This window comes from Geotrypetes seraphini, chromosome 3, assembly GCF_902459505.1.
Source record: "Geotrypetes seraphini chromosome 3, aGeoSer1.1, whole genome shotgun sequence".
NCBI classification, from domain to species: Eukaryota; Metazoa; Chordata; class Amphibia; order Gymnophiona; family Dermophiidae; genus Geotrypetes; species Geotrypetes seraphini.
The window spans coordinates 348,170,967-348,186,301 of NC_047086.1; the positions used below are offsets into that span (position 1 = coordinate 348,170,967).

Here is a 15,335-nt window from a genome sequence, read left to right on the forward strand (position 1 = left end):
TCTGCCTCTAGAACCCAATCCTTATTTTATGAAGCACACAGGGCATTTTGGACACCTTACAAGGTTTCTAAGATGTCTACACATGGGTCTAGATTATGTTGGACTTGTAAATCAGGTGTAGGTGCTTTTTCTCATATGTTATTTGAATGTGCTGTTAAATCATTTTGGGATGTGGTTTGGCAGCAAATGCAAGATATATTTGCATTTCATACTTTGTTAACTTACAAAATTGTCATTGCACTCGGCTGATTTGCCACATTTAGTTCAGAAATATAAAGCTAAATTGTTTGACACTCATGGGCTTAGCTATTCAACATATTTTATCAGAATGGAAAAATAGTGCTGCACTTTCTTTTCAGCATGGTGGTCCAGTATTTGTTTAACTCACAAATATGAAGAGGTAGCCGCCATCAGATGGAATAATGTTCATTATACACATAGAGGCCCATTTTCAAAAAACTTAGACACACAAAATACCATAGCAACTTATGGTACTTCGTGTGCCTAAATGCTTTGAAAATGAGCCCCAGAGGGTTTGGGCTCTATTGGATAACTTTTGTAATTTACATATTGTATAATTTTCAATTTTTATCTTAAGCTCCCAATTTGCCTTTGTTATACATTTGTCGTAGGGGGGATGTTATTGGGTGATTCCGTTACCTTTGTATTGTTTAAAATCAATAAAATACATATTTGGAAAAAAAAAAAAAAATCAAATTCCACAAAAGAGAGCAAGATTGCACTTCTATGGGGTCGCACTTTTCAGGACCCGACTACATCAGTGATCTTATGACTTAGAAAATAAACACACCAGGAATATAAGAGAAGTTATGATGATCAGATACTTTGGAGAAGAGAAGAAAAGGATCAAAGATCTGTGCTTTCTAATGTTTTCTAGAGATAATTTTAAAAGGCTTGCAAGTAACAATTCTAGAAAAGATCCTACTTACACCCAGTTGTGAAAGGGGTGTGTTGTACACAGCCCTATTTCTCATTTTGTAGCAGCTATACAAACATCCTTTAAATAAAAATAATCTGTTATTATACCTGCTCTGAGGCATGTGGGTCAAATAATTGTTCTTTAGGATCAGGAGATTTGCAAGGACAACTGTATGCATCTTTTTTGGTATGTAAAACTACTTCTAAAATTTAAAATTTGGAGGTGGGGGTTGCCCAGGTTTGTAAAATCCAGCATTTACATGTATAGATTGCAAAACCACAATTTACACATACTTACACAAGTACCAATATTAACATGTTCAAAATCTCAAGTGATGCCACTCTTTCAATGTTACTTAGTAAAAGGGCTATTCCTACATTTCGTGCTTCCTTATATGCATTTACAAAACACTGCGTTCAATAAGGCTTTCTAAAAACTATTTAGGAAATTCTGCAGCTCCAGATTTGAACATTCCATTTCATGCAAAAATCAGGCTTTATGCATAAGATTCTACTGCCAATCATCTTCTGAGCACAGCCAACTTTCCACTCACCATTCCCCTTCAAACTATCAGGAAGCTTTTTTTATGATTCACTCCTATAGATGTCATCTTTTGCTTATTCTTTCAAGACTTGAGGATGTGGATGTTAGCTCTCAAAGTTAGATTCAAAAATGTATTATAATACAAAGGTATGACCTCTTTTTATTATACACATGAGGTTAAAGTTCCTGGACAATGTCATCAGGATAACAGCTTCAGCATCGTAGCAAGAACTATGGACTGAATGTGTTTTATTGGACACCTCCACGTTTGCAAAGATAAGTACCTGCTTCTTTAACTATTTGAACTGTTTTGATTCCTGATTTTTAGATATCAGAGGAAGAAATTTGGAAGTTGAATCTCAAATAGATTGATGGACTTAGTAGCATTTATATGCACAATAGTATGTTAGAGAGATGAATAGTGAATTATTTTTCAACTTTTGATTTTGGTTATGTGATTTTGCACTCACTCACTATAAAATATTGGGTCCAGGGATGTTTCATATTGAATAGCCTGTCTGGGTTAACACAACTCTCAACCCGATGTTACAGACTGGGCCTGATAATCAAGTTGTGAAAACTGAGCACCCATCACACAAAAAATTTTAACTTATTAACTTAATTGAATTTTTATTTATTCATTTCAATCTCTCAATATACTATATTATTTAGGAAGAATTTTTCATACTACTACTGCTGTTTCATTCTTTCCTATTTTGGGTTTCTGAGTTTTACAAATAATCAGGATAACAGCCACATCCTGTAAATTGCTTTGAATATATCAATCCCTGTGGTTTTAAACAGCCTTTGCCTCAGCACCCTGAGGCTGTGAGTTCAATCCCCATGCCACACCTTGTGACCCTGGGCAAGTCACTTAATACTCTGTTGCCCGAGGTATCCGGCTGGGATAGATAAAATCGCTTTGAATAGAAATGGTATATCAGAAATGTAAATTAATAAATAAATGTGCAGGGCTATCCAGTGATATCTGAAAGCACTTCATTGGACTGTTACCAAAGTACCTCAAGGCTGCCAAGTGTTATCTATTTTATTTATGAAGTTCCTTTCACGTGGATTTTATTTAATTGAAAACTGCCTTGACTTTTATCTCAAATAAGGCAGTATAACAAATTTTATTAAACTAAACCAAAATAGAGGTTGTGATAGCCATTTTTGTGAGGCAGCCACAAGAGGCAGAAGTGAGTGGGATTCACTCCTGTCCCTATCAGCAGGGATATTAGGTAGGCTCCGGGGTCCAGTGCAGTTGCCCTATTTGTAACTCCTTAACACTGGCCCTGATCCAAATAACTTAATATTTGGCTAGTTTCATTTGTTTTATTTTCAAATTAAATGTTTATTACATAAGTGTTAACTCCAAGTAATTCCAATTCCACATCAAGAGACAGGAGATAGACAAAATAGGAAACACACTTTCTAGTAGCAAAATGGGTGACTAGAACTCCAATACATGTGACATATAAAATAAAACCTGAAATTCTCAGTAAAGAAAATCTGGCTGAAAAAGATTGAAGAGACTATAATGAAACATGGTTAAGTCATAAGTTATCAGAAAAAAAGGTTAAAACTTAATTTTTGGCTAGAAGCCTGAATTCAATTAGTTAACATTCAGTTAGCGTGCTTGCAGAGGATTAAACTTTGATTTTAATTTCATCAATGAGTGTTAAATTCAGACAGCAAAAGAACAAACCCAGTTCACAAACATAAGCAAAATTCTTCCATTTCTTTCATAGGTACACATTTGGCTTCCATTTGTCTCTTACACTACACTAGCTTTATTTGGCCTAATACACAACTAGTCCGATGTGATTCGTTTAGTGGCAGTACTGCACAGTGACATGCAGGAGGTTCCTCGTTTAAATCATTAAGTTCAACCTTCTGTACTATGAGCCATAGGCAGTGGAATGGGGTAGGCCCCTGAGGCTACAGCAAGAGGCCTAGTAAGGGTGTGTGTGGTCTTAGCGGCACCCCTCCTCCTCTCCGCGCGCCCCTTGCCTTCCCCCATACCTTTATGGTGCTCTCTTGGATGTCGCTTCCAGGACCCATACCTAGGAAGTGACATCAGAGAGACTGCTAAAAAGGGGTAGGCAGGGGAGGGGCACCACTGCACTCGATGCCCCTCACCCTTACTACGCCACTGGCTACAGCCCTATGGTATTTTGCTCAACACAGCGTCAGCAACTAGAAAGGCCAGAGTTTGTCAAACATGTGTTGCACTGCTCTTGCCATAGGTCAGTCAGGATTGTGGATATTTCTGAGGTTGGGGGTAGGGAGAAGTACCTGTGATCTGTAGCCCTTTCAGGACCAAGGGACATATTTGTCCCATAACTTTAAAATCCTATAAATTTTGATTGGGATAGTCTACAGTTCTAAATTTGATATGTACGGATTCCATATGATACTGCCTTTATGTAAACAAACTGGTTCCGACATTCATTCATTAGCGTCGTTGCTAGATTGACGAGAAGATTCACTTGCCACACTGTCCATAAGCCAGAAGTGTGATTTTTTAAAATAAAAATAATGATATTTCACAAAAAAAATCAATTTTTTGGCATCTGCAAGCCCTTTTTACCATAAAAATGTCGTCAAAACCACAAAAATTGGCCTACGATCCTTATGGTCCTGAAAGGGTTAAGGATAGTATCTGGTAGCTAGAAGATAAGAATTGCCGCTGCTGGGTCAGACCAGTGGTCCATCGTGCCCAGCAGTCCGCTCATGTGGCGGCTCCCAGGTCAAAGACCAGTGCTCTAAATGAGTCCAGCCTCACCTGTGTACGTTCCACTTTAACAGAACTTGTCCAAATTTGTCTTGAATCCCTGGAGGGTGTTTTCCCCTATAACAGACTCCGGAAGAGCGTTCCAGTTTAGATCTTACATTAACAGGACAGTTGTTGCAATAACCAGACTAGGAACATTGTGGCTGAAGGGAAGGAGAAGGGTCTATTAAAATAGGGGGGAAACCCTCAGGTAGTTATGAATGAAAGGTCATGACACTAGGATCCCAGCAGTAGTTTCAAGTGAGCTGGAAGAAAAAGGAGAAAGAACTTTCAAGTTAAGCCCCTTCCCCCCCCAAAAAAAAAGAAAGCCACGTGGTAATAGACACCCTAGATAAAAGGCTTGGGGAAGCTAAGTCTCCTCAACCCCTACTGTGATCTTTCCTGCCCACCTACCTCTTCTTTCCCATCCAGTCTTGGATACCTTAATAAGGCACACAGAAGGTAGGATGAGCTTAGGGGGAGGAGGGGGGGGGCTTCAGTAAAAACAAAAAAAAAAACCAATAAAAAAAACCAAAACCTCCAACTGTCAGCATAACAAATATGTCTGGAAAACAAAATTAAGAGAAAAATAGATATAGGTTTCCATATAGGTGGCTAAAGAGACAAGGACAAAGATTGTCTTTCAAAAAAGGTACAAGGGATTTCAAAGGACAGGGAAATTATCTGGAAAAGCCAAGGCACAAAGGGAACATAGCTAGGTCAGCAAAGGCACAAAAGGAAGTAACAAATAGCTAGGGCAGTAAAGCAGAAATGATTACTTTTTTCTTTTTTGATGTGTCAGTAAAGGTGGAACTGCAGAAGCATAATGGTAAAATTGAGGCAAAAAGGACATGTGTATAAGGTGACAAGGAGAAAAATACTGAGCATTTTTGATTATTGTTAAGAGAAAAGGTCTGAGACAATCCATATCGTAGAGGTATATCTATAACTCCATTTACGGAGGAGCATGTTTTTAGTAATACTGAACAAAGTGACAGGGTTAGGCAAGCTACTATCATAAGAACATAAGAATAGCCTTACTGTGTCAGACCAATGGTCCATCAAGCCCAGTGGCCCATCCTCAGGGTGGCCAATCCAGGTCACTAGTATCTGGCAAAACCCAAGGAGTAGCAATATTCTATGCTACCGATCCAGGGCAAGCAGTGGCTTCCTCCAAGTCTCTCTCAAAAACTGACTATGGACTTTTCCTTCAGGAAATTGTCCAAACCTTTCTTAAAACCAGTTATGCTATCCGCTCTTACCACAACCTCTGGCAACACGTTCCAGAAAGAGAATGTCTTCTTCCCTCTTTCTCTCCTCTCAATGTGCCTAACCAGTTGTTACTGTAAGTTTTTGCCTCTGTGGCAAATCTCTCTTCATATTCTCTTTTAGTCTTCTTTAGCAATGTTTTGCATCTACCTTGCCAGTGCTTATGTTACTTCTTATTTTCTTCATTCAGATCCTTTTTCCATTCTTTGAAGGATGTTCTTTTGGCTCTAATAGCTTCTTTGACTTTACCTATTAACCATGCTGGCTGTCATTGGCTCTTTTTTCTTTGTTAATATGGGAAATACATCTGGTCTGGGTTTTAAGATGTAATTTTTAAACAATGTCCATGAGCACAAGCGAAATGTTTGATCAGTTTCCTCAATTTTGGGGGTTTTCAGTTTCACACATTTTCTCCCCCCTCCTCAAGTTGCATTTCATTCGCTTCCACTCTCCCATCCCCTCCTTTTCTGCCAAATTCTGTATATTCAATGTCTCCATAATCAGACTGCTCACAAATCCTTACCCTCTCTGTCCCAGCTCCTGCTACCATCTTGTTGGATTATTAGAGGCCAATGGTGCTTCAGGTCTTCGAGTGTGGGGACACAATTGATGCAGAAGAGTGAGCCTACACAACAACACTAATGGCTAGAGTGTGGAGTCCAAGCAGATGGCTGATCTGGGATGAAGCGGGACAGAAACAGCAGTGAAGCAAGTAGCCAGAGTAAAGGGTAGAGGATTGAGCAAGTTAGAACAGAAAAATATCTGCATCAGCACAAATTGAAGACAAGCAGAAATTGCTGGTGTGGAAACCAGCAACAGGATAGGCAACAGAAAGATCACATGGCCCATCTAGTCTGCCCATCTGCAGTAACCATTATCTCTTCCTCTCTCTAAGAGAGCCCATGTGCCTATCCCACCCTTTCTTGAATTCAGACACATTCTCTGTCTCCTCTACCTCTTCTGGGAGACTGTTCCATGCATCTACCACCCTTTCTGTAAAAAAGTATTTCCTTTGATTACTCCTGAGCCTATCATCTCTCAACTTCATCATATGCCCTTTCATTCCAGAGCTTCCTTTCAAATGAAAGAGCCTTGACTCAAGCGCATTTACGTCATATAGGTATTTAAATGTCTATCATATCTCCCCTCTTCTGCCTTTCCTCCAAAGCATACATATTGAGATCTTTAAGTCTGTCCCCATACACCTTATGAAAAAGACCATGCACCATTTTAGTAGCCTTCCTCTGGACTGACTCCATCCTGTTTATATCTTTTTGAAGGTGCGGCCTCCAGAATTGTACATAATATTCTAAATGAGGTCTTATACAGGAGCATCAATACCGCCTTTTTCCTACTAGTTAGTTTAATTGGTGTTCCAAGGCTGTTAGCCCTTCTAAAGCAATTGTTGCAGCATCACTGCAAGAGCAAAGGATATGACTGTAACCCTAAAAATTATTTCCATTTGAAAACATCTCAAAAGACCTACTTTAATACAGACAGGAAAATGAGAGCTAGTAACTTTAGTTACAACCCTTAAAACATACACCACAAAAGATCTAGCCACTATGATTAATGGATGAACTGCTGAAAGATTTTCAATCCCTCCAGATCTAGCAGCTCCAAACAATTCCAAGAAAGAATAGCCTCAAACACAATGCAAATTACCGGTATGCTGATTGTATCACAGAACCCTACAGTTACACATTCAGGAAAGGAATTAACAGTGGTTGCCTTGTCCACTATTTTGTCATACAACCCTTATTAAAGTCTTAATCAGGAAACTCAGCGGCACCACTTAGAGCTCAAAATATCCATGCTCTAAGATTTATGTGTCAACTCGTCATCGGGTCCCACTTTTTAATCTTATTTGTCTATTTAATACTTTAGCTTTTATCTTTTATGTGCATTAAACTTATTTAAGATTATTTTAAGCATATACTTAGCTTAAAGTTGTGTGATCTCTGGCTAGGGATCTTACTGCCAACATGTTTCACCTGCTCAGCTTTGTCAAGGCTCAACCCCTAACTATTATACCGCCAGGAACTGTGACAAATAAGATTAAAAAGTGGGATCCGATGACGAGTTAACACATAAATCTTAGAACAATGAGATATTTTGAGCTCTAAGTGGTGCCGCTGAGGATCCTGATTAAGACTTTAATAAGGGTTGTATGACAAAATAGTGGACAAGACAACCACTGTTTTTGATGACGATTTGTAGAAGATTTACACCCCTTGGAAGATATTCATATCTATAGTGCACATTTATTGACTTATTAATGCTTAGTCACAAAAAAGCTTCGTATAATAAAACTGTTTTAAAAATGACCATTACATTTGGTACCGTATATACTTGAATATGTCAATCTGAATATAAGTCAAGACCCCCATTTCCCCCCAAAAAAGGATGAAAAATGGTTGACTCAAATATAAGACTGAGGCTTAATATTCAAGTGCCATGCCCTGCCAGGATCTGCACCCAGTGTCCCCTCTCTCACACCCTCCCCTGCCAGGTTATGCACTCAGCCCCCACCCTTGCCAAGTTCTGCACCCAGCCCCCTTCCCTCCCTGGCTCTATACCCTGTCCACCTTCCTTCCCTGTACCCTCTTCCTACTAAAAGGAGCCAACCTCATCAGTGATGTCACAATGACTTGATTGTCCTGTACTCCTCTCTGCCTTCCAACCCAGCCAGCAGATTAATCCTTCCCCTTAACTGAAACCACCTAGTGGTAGGCCAGGACAGGAGGGATCCCTCCCATCTCCTGCCCCAGCCGACACTAATAATTATCACCTTCCCTCCCTCGCATACCTTTTCCCTGGTGGTCCAGCGGTGTATCCTTCCTGCCAATTGCGAAGCTAGTAGCCAGCAGGAGAATTGGTGGCAGCCTATCAAGGAGCAGTGCAGGGCTGGCCAGTAGCACGAAAAGCTCGCTCCTGTGTGCCGGTCTGGGTGCGCCGCTGGCTACTAGCTTCGCAATTGGCAGGAGGGATACACCGCTGGACCACCAGGGAAAAGGTACATGAGGGAGAGTGGTAATTATTAGTGTCGGCCGGAGCAAGAGACGGGAGGGATCCTTCCTGTGTCGGCTTAAAGCAGGCCTGCAGGAAGTTCGGGAGGGTTTCGGGTGGTCACTGGGGGATGATCTGAATATAGGATGAGATCTCCATTTTTCTCGCCCAAAAATCTTATCCTATATTCGAGTATATACGGTAATTATGTTTTTCTTTGACGTTTTATTTAAGCTTACTTTTAATGTAATAAGCTATTTATATGCAAAAGTACACCCAAAAAAGTTAAAAAGTAAACCTTATTTTTAACCCTGGCACAGAGAGCTCCCAAACTTCTGGCACCCCTGCATTCCCTTGTGGATCCTTAAAAAGCTTACCTGGTTCAGGAGAAGGGTCCTCTTCAACTGTTGCCATCTTAATATCAGTTGAATTGCCACCATTTTCTAATGTCAGCTAAGGCCCTACGTAGATGCTTCCCCCACCCTTTTCAACTTTCCACCAACTTTCACTGAAGTCAACAGGAACTTAAAACTACTTCACCTCTGGATGCGCTATAAAACCTCTGGCAGTCAAAGTTTCATCATTAAAAGAGAAGTACAAAACTGTGCTAAGCTTTAGCAAAGTCTGCAGTACTGAAGGCAATGCTATATGCAGCTCGCTAGCAGACATTTCCATGCCAACTGTGCTAAGTGCAACAATAGTACCGATTTTAGTGTACGTTATGATCTTCCCTCCATCCTAAGTGAAATGCACAAAAAAAATTCTGCACTAGACTAGAAGTAAACTGATGCGCTGAGATTAGCATGATTTATTACATCACAGCTTAATAATGTTGCTCTAACTATGGCTTCTTTAGCGACAATTTAGGACACTGAGTTTGGAATACAAGAGGAAAACGTGACAAACTAGGCAAAAAGTGAAGAAAGTATGGAATCAGCAATGGCTAGGCAGTAAAACAGCCAAATAAATGATGAGCGGCTCAGGAGGAAGACCCTCCTTCTGAACCAGTAAGTCAACGTCAATGCACACTGTTCCATTTTCCAAATAAATTTCCACATGTATTTAAATGTCGTACCAGTCTACTGAAAATCCTGCTTATCTGTAACAGTTCCGCATTGTCTAACTGAAAAACTGAAAAACACTGGTCCACAAATGAGCCCTTCTTGTCAAGTCCTATCCTGTGCATCAGCTGGAAGCCACATTCAATGCACATCAAAACCGGGTGTAAGAAGTCCGTTGTTGCTGTGATGGCTGCTGTGCTTGCTGCTGCTGGAGACGCAGCTGCTGAGAGTAGGGATCTTCCAGGGATTTAACAAATATGGTATTTTTGGGGCCTGTCTTCCAGACAATTCCATTGGAGTCTATCACAGAGGACTCTACTGTGATGCTGTGAGTGCCAAGAATGGCAAAGTTCAACAGAAACTGGGTACTGAAGTAATCATTATGGGGCTCAACCCTCTGTTCCATCTCGTTCATCATGCTATCAACAGGTACCTGAAAATAAGATGAGCATTATTAGCAAGCAATTCGCACTAGCTTGCTAACAAAGTTACTGTCAGTGCTGGATAAGCATAGACTATGGCTGGCAAACCAGAATTAAAAGAACCCTTTCACACGTTCAATTCTCAATAGCCTTAACCTTCAAAAAAGAAACTATACTCTTCAAAAAATACATAAAATCTACTTAACACGACCAGTTCCTTCCCAAGCTCCATCTACCACACTGTCTACTCCTATCAAATCGAAAATGTTCAAATTACCCAACATGTATTACCTTAATTTCTCGACAATTCTTATGTAATCCGCCTATATATCTTGTAACTTCATGACAATTCTTATGTAATCCGCCTTGAACCGCAAGGTAATGGCGGAATAGAAATCACTAATGTAATGTAATAGCAAAGTTATCCAATAATTCAGATGTGTAGTACAGGCAGTGGTACTGGTATTCAAAAAAAGGCAACCTTAGAGGCCATTATCTATGGCTCTTCCACTATACTAGACACATCTCTTACATTGAGTACATAAAAAGGCATCACTGAAAATATTATACCAGTCCCTAGAACACTAAAACATGTCTTACTGGCAAAACTAAGGATTTTCTACACAGACTACATATTAACACTGCATCTCAGTCATATACATATGTGAGGGTCTGCTGAAAAGTTCTCTACCCAACCAGCAAAGTTGGGGCAGTCTTCATTGAGGGCTATACACTTAGGGCTCCTTTTACGAAGCCGCATTAGCGGCTTTATCGCAAGCACCTTTTTAGCGCGCGCTAGCCCCCGTGCTAGCCAAAAAACTACCGCCTGCTCAAGAGGACGTGGTAGTGGCTAGCGCGGCTGGCACATTAGCGCGTGCTATTACGCGCATTAAACCGCTAATGCGGCTTCGTAAAAGGAGCCCTTAGTCCAGTGATTTTCCATTTTTTTGTTCTGTCGGAAAAATACAGAACATAAAAGTGGAAAATTGCTGGACTAAGTGTATAGTCCTCTATGGAGACTGCCCCAACTTTGCTGGTTGGACTGAGAACTTTTCAGGGTTCCCTCGTAGAACATGGATAGAGCCTCATCAAATACAAAAGAAGTGACCACAAAGCACTTTATGCTGCTGCCATCCTGGATACATAGTTCAATGAATTCAATCATTATCAAAGAATAGAGCAGGCATAAAAGAGAAGGCAGTGAACTGAATAAATGCAGAGTAAATATACCTATGGCCAAGTTTCACAAGAAATTAATAATGTGAGTAATACCTGGAACTGGTTCAGGTTCAGAGTCTGAATTTTGCTAGTCTGGTTTCTATAATCCCTCCCCTTCACCCCATGATCTAGCATGTTTTTCTCTTTCCTCCCTTCCCGTAACTCTGTGATCTAACATATCACCACCTTCCCCTGCCTCAGGTCCAATCTCTCTCCCTCCTGCTCGTGATTCAGCACTTCCCCTGTGTACCTTTCAACATGATTTTCCCCTTCAGAGTTCTAACAGCAGCACATTAAGCTGTCTGTATCAGAGCGAGTCCTCCTCCTCTCTGCCATGCCTTGCCCCCTTTGACTGGCAACTTACATGCAAAGCATTGATAAAGAAAGCTAAAAACAGAATATGAAGAGAAACTTGCCAAAGAGGCAAAAACTTATAGTAACAACTTTTTCAGATATATCAAAAGCCTGTGAGGACTGCTGGATCATCAAGGAGCAAAAGGGGCACTTAGGGAGGATAAGGCCATAGTGGAGAGACTGAATGAAATCTTTGCTTCAGCCTTTTCAGAAGATGATGCAAGAGATCTACCTAAACTGAACATGGTTTTCAAGGGAGAAGATGCAGAGGAACTGAAAAATCTCAGTGAACTTGGAAGACATACTGAGCCAAATCAACAAATTAAAGAGTGATAAATCACCTAGACCAGATGGTATACATCCCAAAGAACTCAAAAATGATATTGCTGATCTACTATTAGCAATATGTAATCCATCGCTAAAATTGTCTGTAGTACTTAAAGATTGGAAGCTGGCTAATGTTAAGCTGATTTTTAATAAGGGTTCCAGAGGTGATCTGGGAAAAGTACAGACCTGTGACCCTCACTTCAGTACCAGGAAAAATAAATAGTTGAAACCATTATAAAAAATAAAATTACAGAATATGTCGACAAACATGGTTTAACCTTTTCCTAGTCCCGGATGATGGGACATTCCAAAAATGACAGACAGTGGATAAACTGTCTGTATGGACTAATAAATATCCAGGAACACAAAATATTTGAATTTACAGACTTATGACTTATTTAAATTATGTTTACAATAGCCATAAATGATAATGGTGAATAATACAAAACTTTGCTAAAATAATTACGATTGGAACCAGCGTAACATAAAATTTATTATGATAGGAAAAGGTTAATGGGACAGTCAGCATGGGATCAGCCAAGGAAGGTCTTGCCTCAACAATTTGCTGCATTTCTTTGAAGGTATAAATAAACATGTGAATAAAGATGAGCTGGCTGATGTAGTTGATCTAGATTTTCATAAAGCTTTTGACAAAATTCCTCACAAGAGACTCCTGAGAAAATTAAAAAGTCATTGAATAGGAGGCAATGTTGTGTTGTGGACCAGGAATTGGTTATTGGACAGAAAACAAAGGGTAGGCCATTTTTCTCAATGGAGGGTAAATAGTGGAGTGCTGCAGGGATCTGTACTGGGACTGGTGCTATTTAACTTATATACAAATGGTCAGGAAATTGAAACAACAAACGATGTGATTAAATTTGAAGATGACACAAAACTGTTCAAAGCTGTTAAAACGCATGCAGACTGAGAAACTCCAGAATGATTTAGAAAGTTGGAAGACTGATCATCAAATGGCAGATAACATTTAATGTGACAAATGCAAAGTTTGCACATTGGGAAGAATAACCCAAATCATAGTTAACAGATGCTAGGATCCACCTTGGGGGTCAGCACCCAAGAAAAATATCTAGGTATAATAGTAGACAATACAGTGAAACTTTCTGCCCAATGTGCAGTGGCGGCCAGAAAAAGCAAATAAGATGCTAGGAATTATTATAAAAGGGATGGTAAGTAAGACTAAGAATATTAGAATACCTCTATATTGCTCCATGGTGTGACCTCACATTAAGTATTACGTTCAATTCTGGTCACCATATTTCAAAAAAGATATAGCGGAATCAGAAAAGGTTCAAAGAAAAGTGACCAAGAAAATAAAGGAGATGGAACTCCTCCCTGAGGAATGACTAAAGACTTTGGGGTTCTTCAGCTCAGAAAAGAGATGGCTGAGGGACGATATGATTGAAGTCTACAAAATCCTGAGTAGTTTAGAATGGGTACAAGTGAATCAATTATTATTTTTTTTTTTTACAAGGAAATACTTTTAAAACCAATAGGAGTAAATACATTTTCACTCAGAGAATAGTTAAGCTCTGGAACACATTGACAGAGGATGTGGTAACAGCAATTAATGGTAACTGGTTTTTTAAGGTTTGGACATGTTCCTGGAGGAAAAGTCTATATTCTGCTATCTGTCTAGCTAAGAGTCTAGTGGTGAAAATCAGTGCTAAGCTCCCATCTTTTTCTCTCTACCCTAAATCCACCCCTACTGTCACTCACTTTTTATGCTCCTAATTTTAGAAGTTTAGTGAAACAGTTTGAATTTAGGCATTCAACCCTACTAAACTTTCAAAGACGTCAATTTATGAGCATAACTTTCAAAGTTAGAAGCATAAAGTTTTTGAATATAAGGCCTGATATTTTTAAAGTGCTGAACTTTGCTGTGGACTTACCTTGTAGTCCTGCCCAGGTTTGTTTTGCAAGGTTGATGAGACGTTTAAACACACTGCTTGAATTTTGCGGAAAAGGCCTGGTTTGGAGCCATGTTGGATTACACCTTCTACTTTTAAAGCCATTTGCTGGTTACTTTGCATTGCTATTGGCTCTGCTGGATTACGTGGTGATGGGGATAGAGCAAGCTAAAACACAAAATAAGTGACACGTGAGGGGGTTATTTTAAATTCCCAAGTAAAAGGCAACACAAGGAAGGGCCTATGTGCTCTTTTAAGATAGGCTCATGAAAGCAATCCCAGAAATGCTTTTGCACAAGTTTAGACCTGCTCTGCAGCAAGTGCAAGCGTGCATGTACACAACTATGCCCAAACTATACCCCTTCAAGAATGTCTGTGTGTTTACCACATAAAATCCCCATGCAATTTTATAGTAACCATTTTCATAAAATTACTTCCATAGAGTGTTCTAAGAGAAAGTAAACTTTATCCTTGGAGTTATTTTCAGTCAAATCAAAAACAGCACTTGGGGGAAGGCAAGGATGGGTGGCAAGAAATGGCTCAGAGTTTAGTGCAAACTCTTCAGCTGAAGACCTGGGTTCATAGACAAAATCGCGCGAGACAACGGCGCGCCGACAACTGAGCGCAAGGTTGACGGCGCGGCGAAGAAAAGCACTATTTTAAAGGGTTCCAACGGGGGGTGTTGGTGGGGAACCCCCCTATTTTACTTAACAGACATCGCGCTGGCGTTGTGAGGGGTTTGGGGGGTTGTAACCCCCCTCATTATACTTGAAACCAAACTTTTTGCCTATTTTTTAGAGAAAAAGTTCAGTTTTAAGTATAATGAGGGGGGTTACAACCCCCCAAATCCCCCACAACTCCAGCGCAATGTCTGTTAAGTAAAGTGTGGGGGGGGTTCCCCCCCCACACCCCCCGTCGGAGCCCTTTAAAATAGTGCTTTTCTTCGCCGCGCCGTCAACCTTGCGCTCAGTTGTCTGTGCTCAGTTGTCGGCGTGCTGTTGTCTTGCGCAATTTAGTCCCGTCACTGAAGACCTGAGTACATTTTCAGCTCAAATTCAGTGTCTCAGGTTACAAATACTCTAGGGATTTCTAGTGGCTGAGGGAACCATTGGAAAAGCTACACTTAAACAGGGATAGTTTCAAATGGGAGCAACAAAAAAATATACAACATAAGAAAAACCATTAAAGAGAATAAAAGGGTTATTTCAAGGATACATTTCTCAGAGATCAGCACAAACTATACAAAGGGAAATCCAATGAAGCTGGTGAATTGGTAATGGGAAAGATCTATCAGAATACATATAAAGGCAACTCTGTAACAGGGATCAACACTTATTTGCCACTTGCTCTATGAAAGTGCCAGTATTCCTGTAATTTTAAACATGCACAGGTTGACAATGTGCGGAGCTCTCATTTATGCATGCAACTTACAAAACACAAAGTTATATCCATCCTTGCCACAGTTGTGTAACCACATGTATGTCTAAT

General features: G+C 40.0%; 1 protein-coding gene across 1 annotated transcript in view; it reads right to left on the minus strand.

Annotated features, from left to right (window-relative positions):
• Window positions 1–8,583: 8,583 nt before the first annotated feature.
• Window positions 8,584–15,335, minus strand: part of INTS7 (integrator complex subunit 7) — a 107,095-nt gene continuing 100,343 nt past the window's right edge. The window contains exons 19-20 of the mRNA XM_033938311.1: window positions 13,830–14,015; window positions 8,584–10,031 (exon numbers count right to left, since the gene is read on the minus strand). Coding sequence (XP_033794202.1) covers window positions 9,750–10,031; window positions 13,830–14,015 — 468 coding nt within the window. The 3' untranslated portion in view covers window positions 8,584–9,749. The remainder of the gene's footprint in view (window positions 10,032–13,829; window positions 14,016–15,335) is intronic.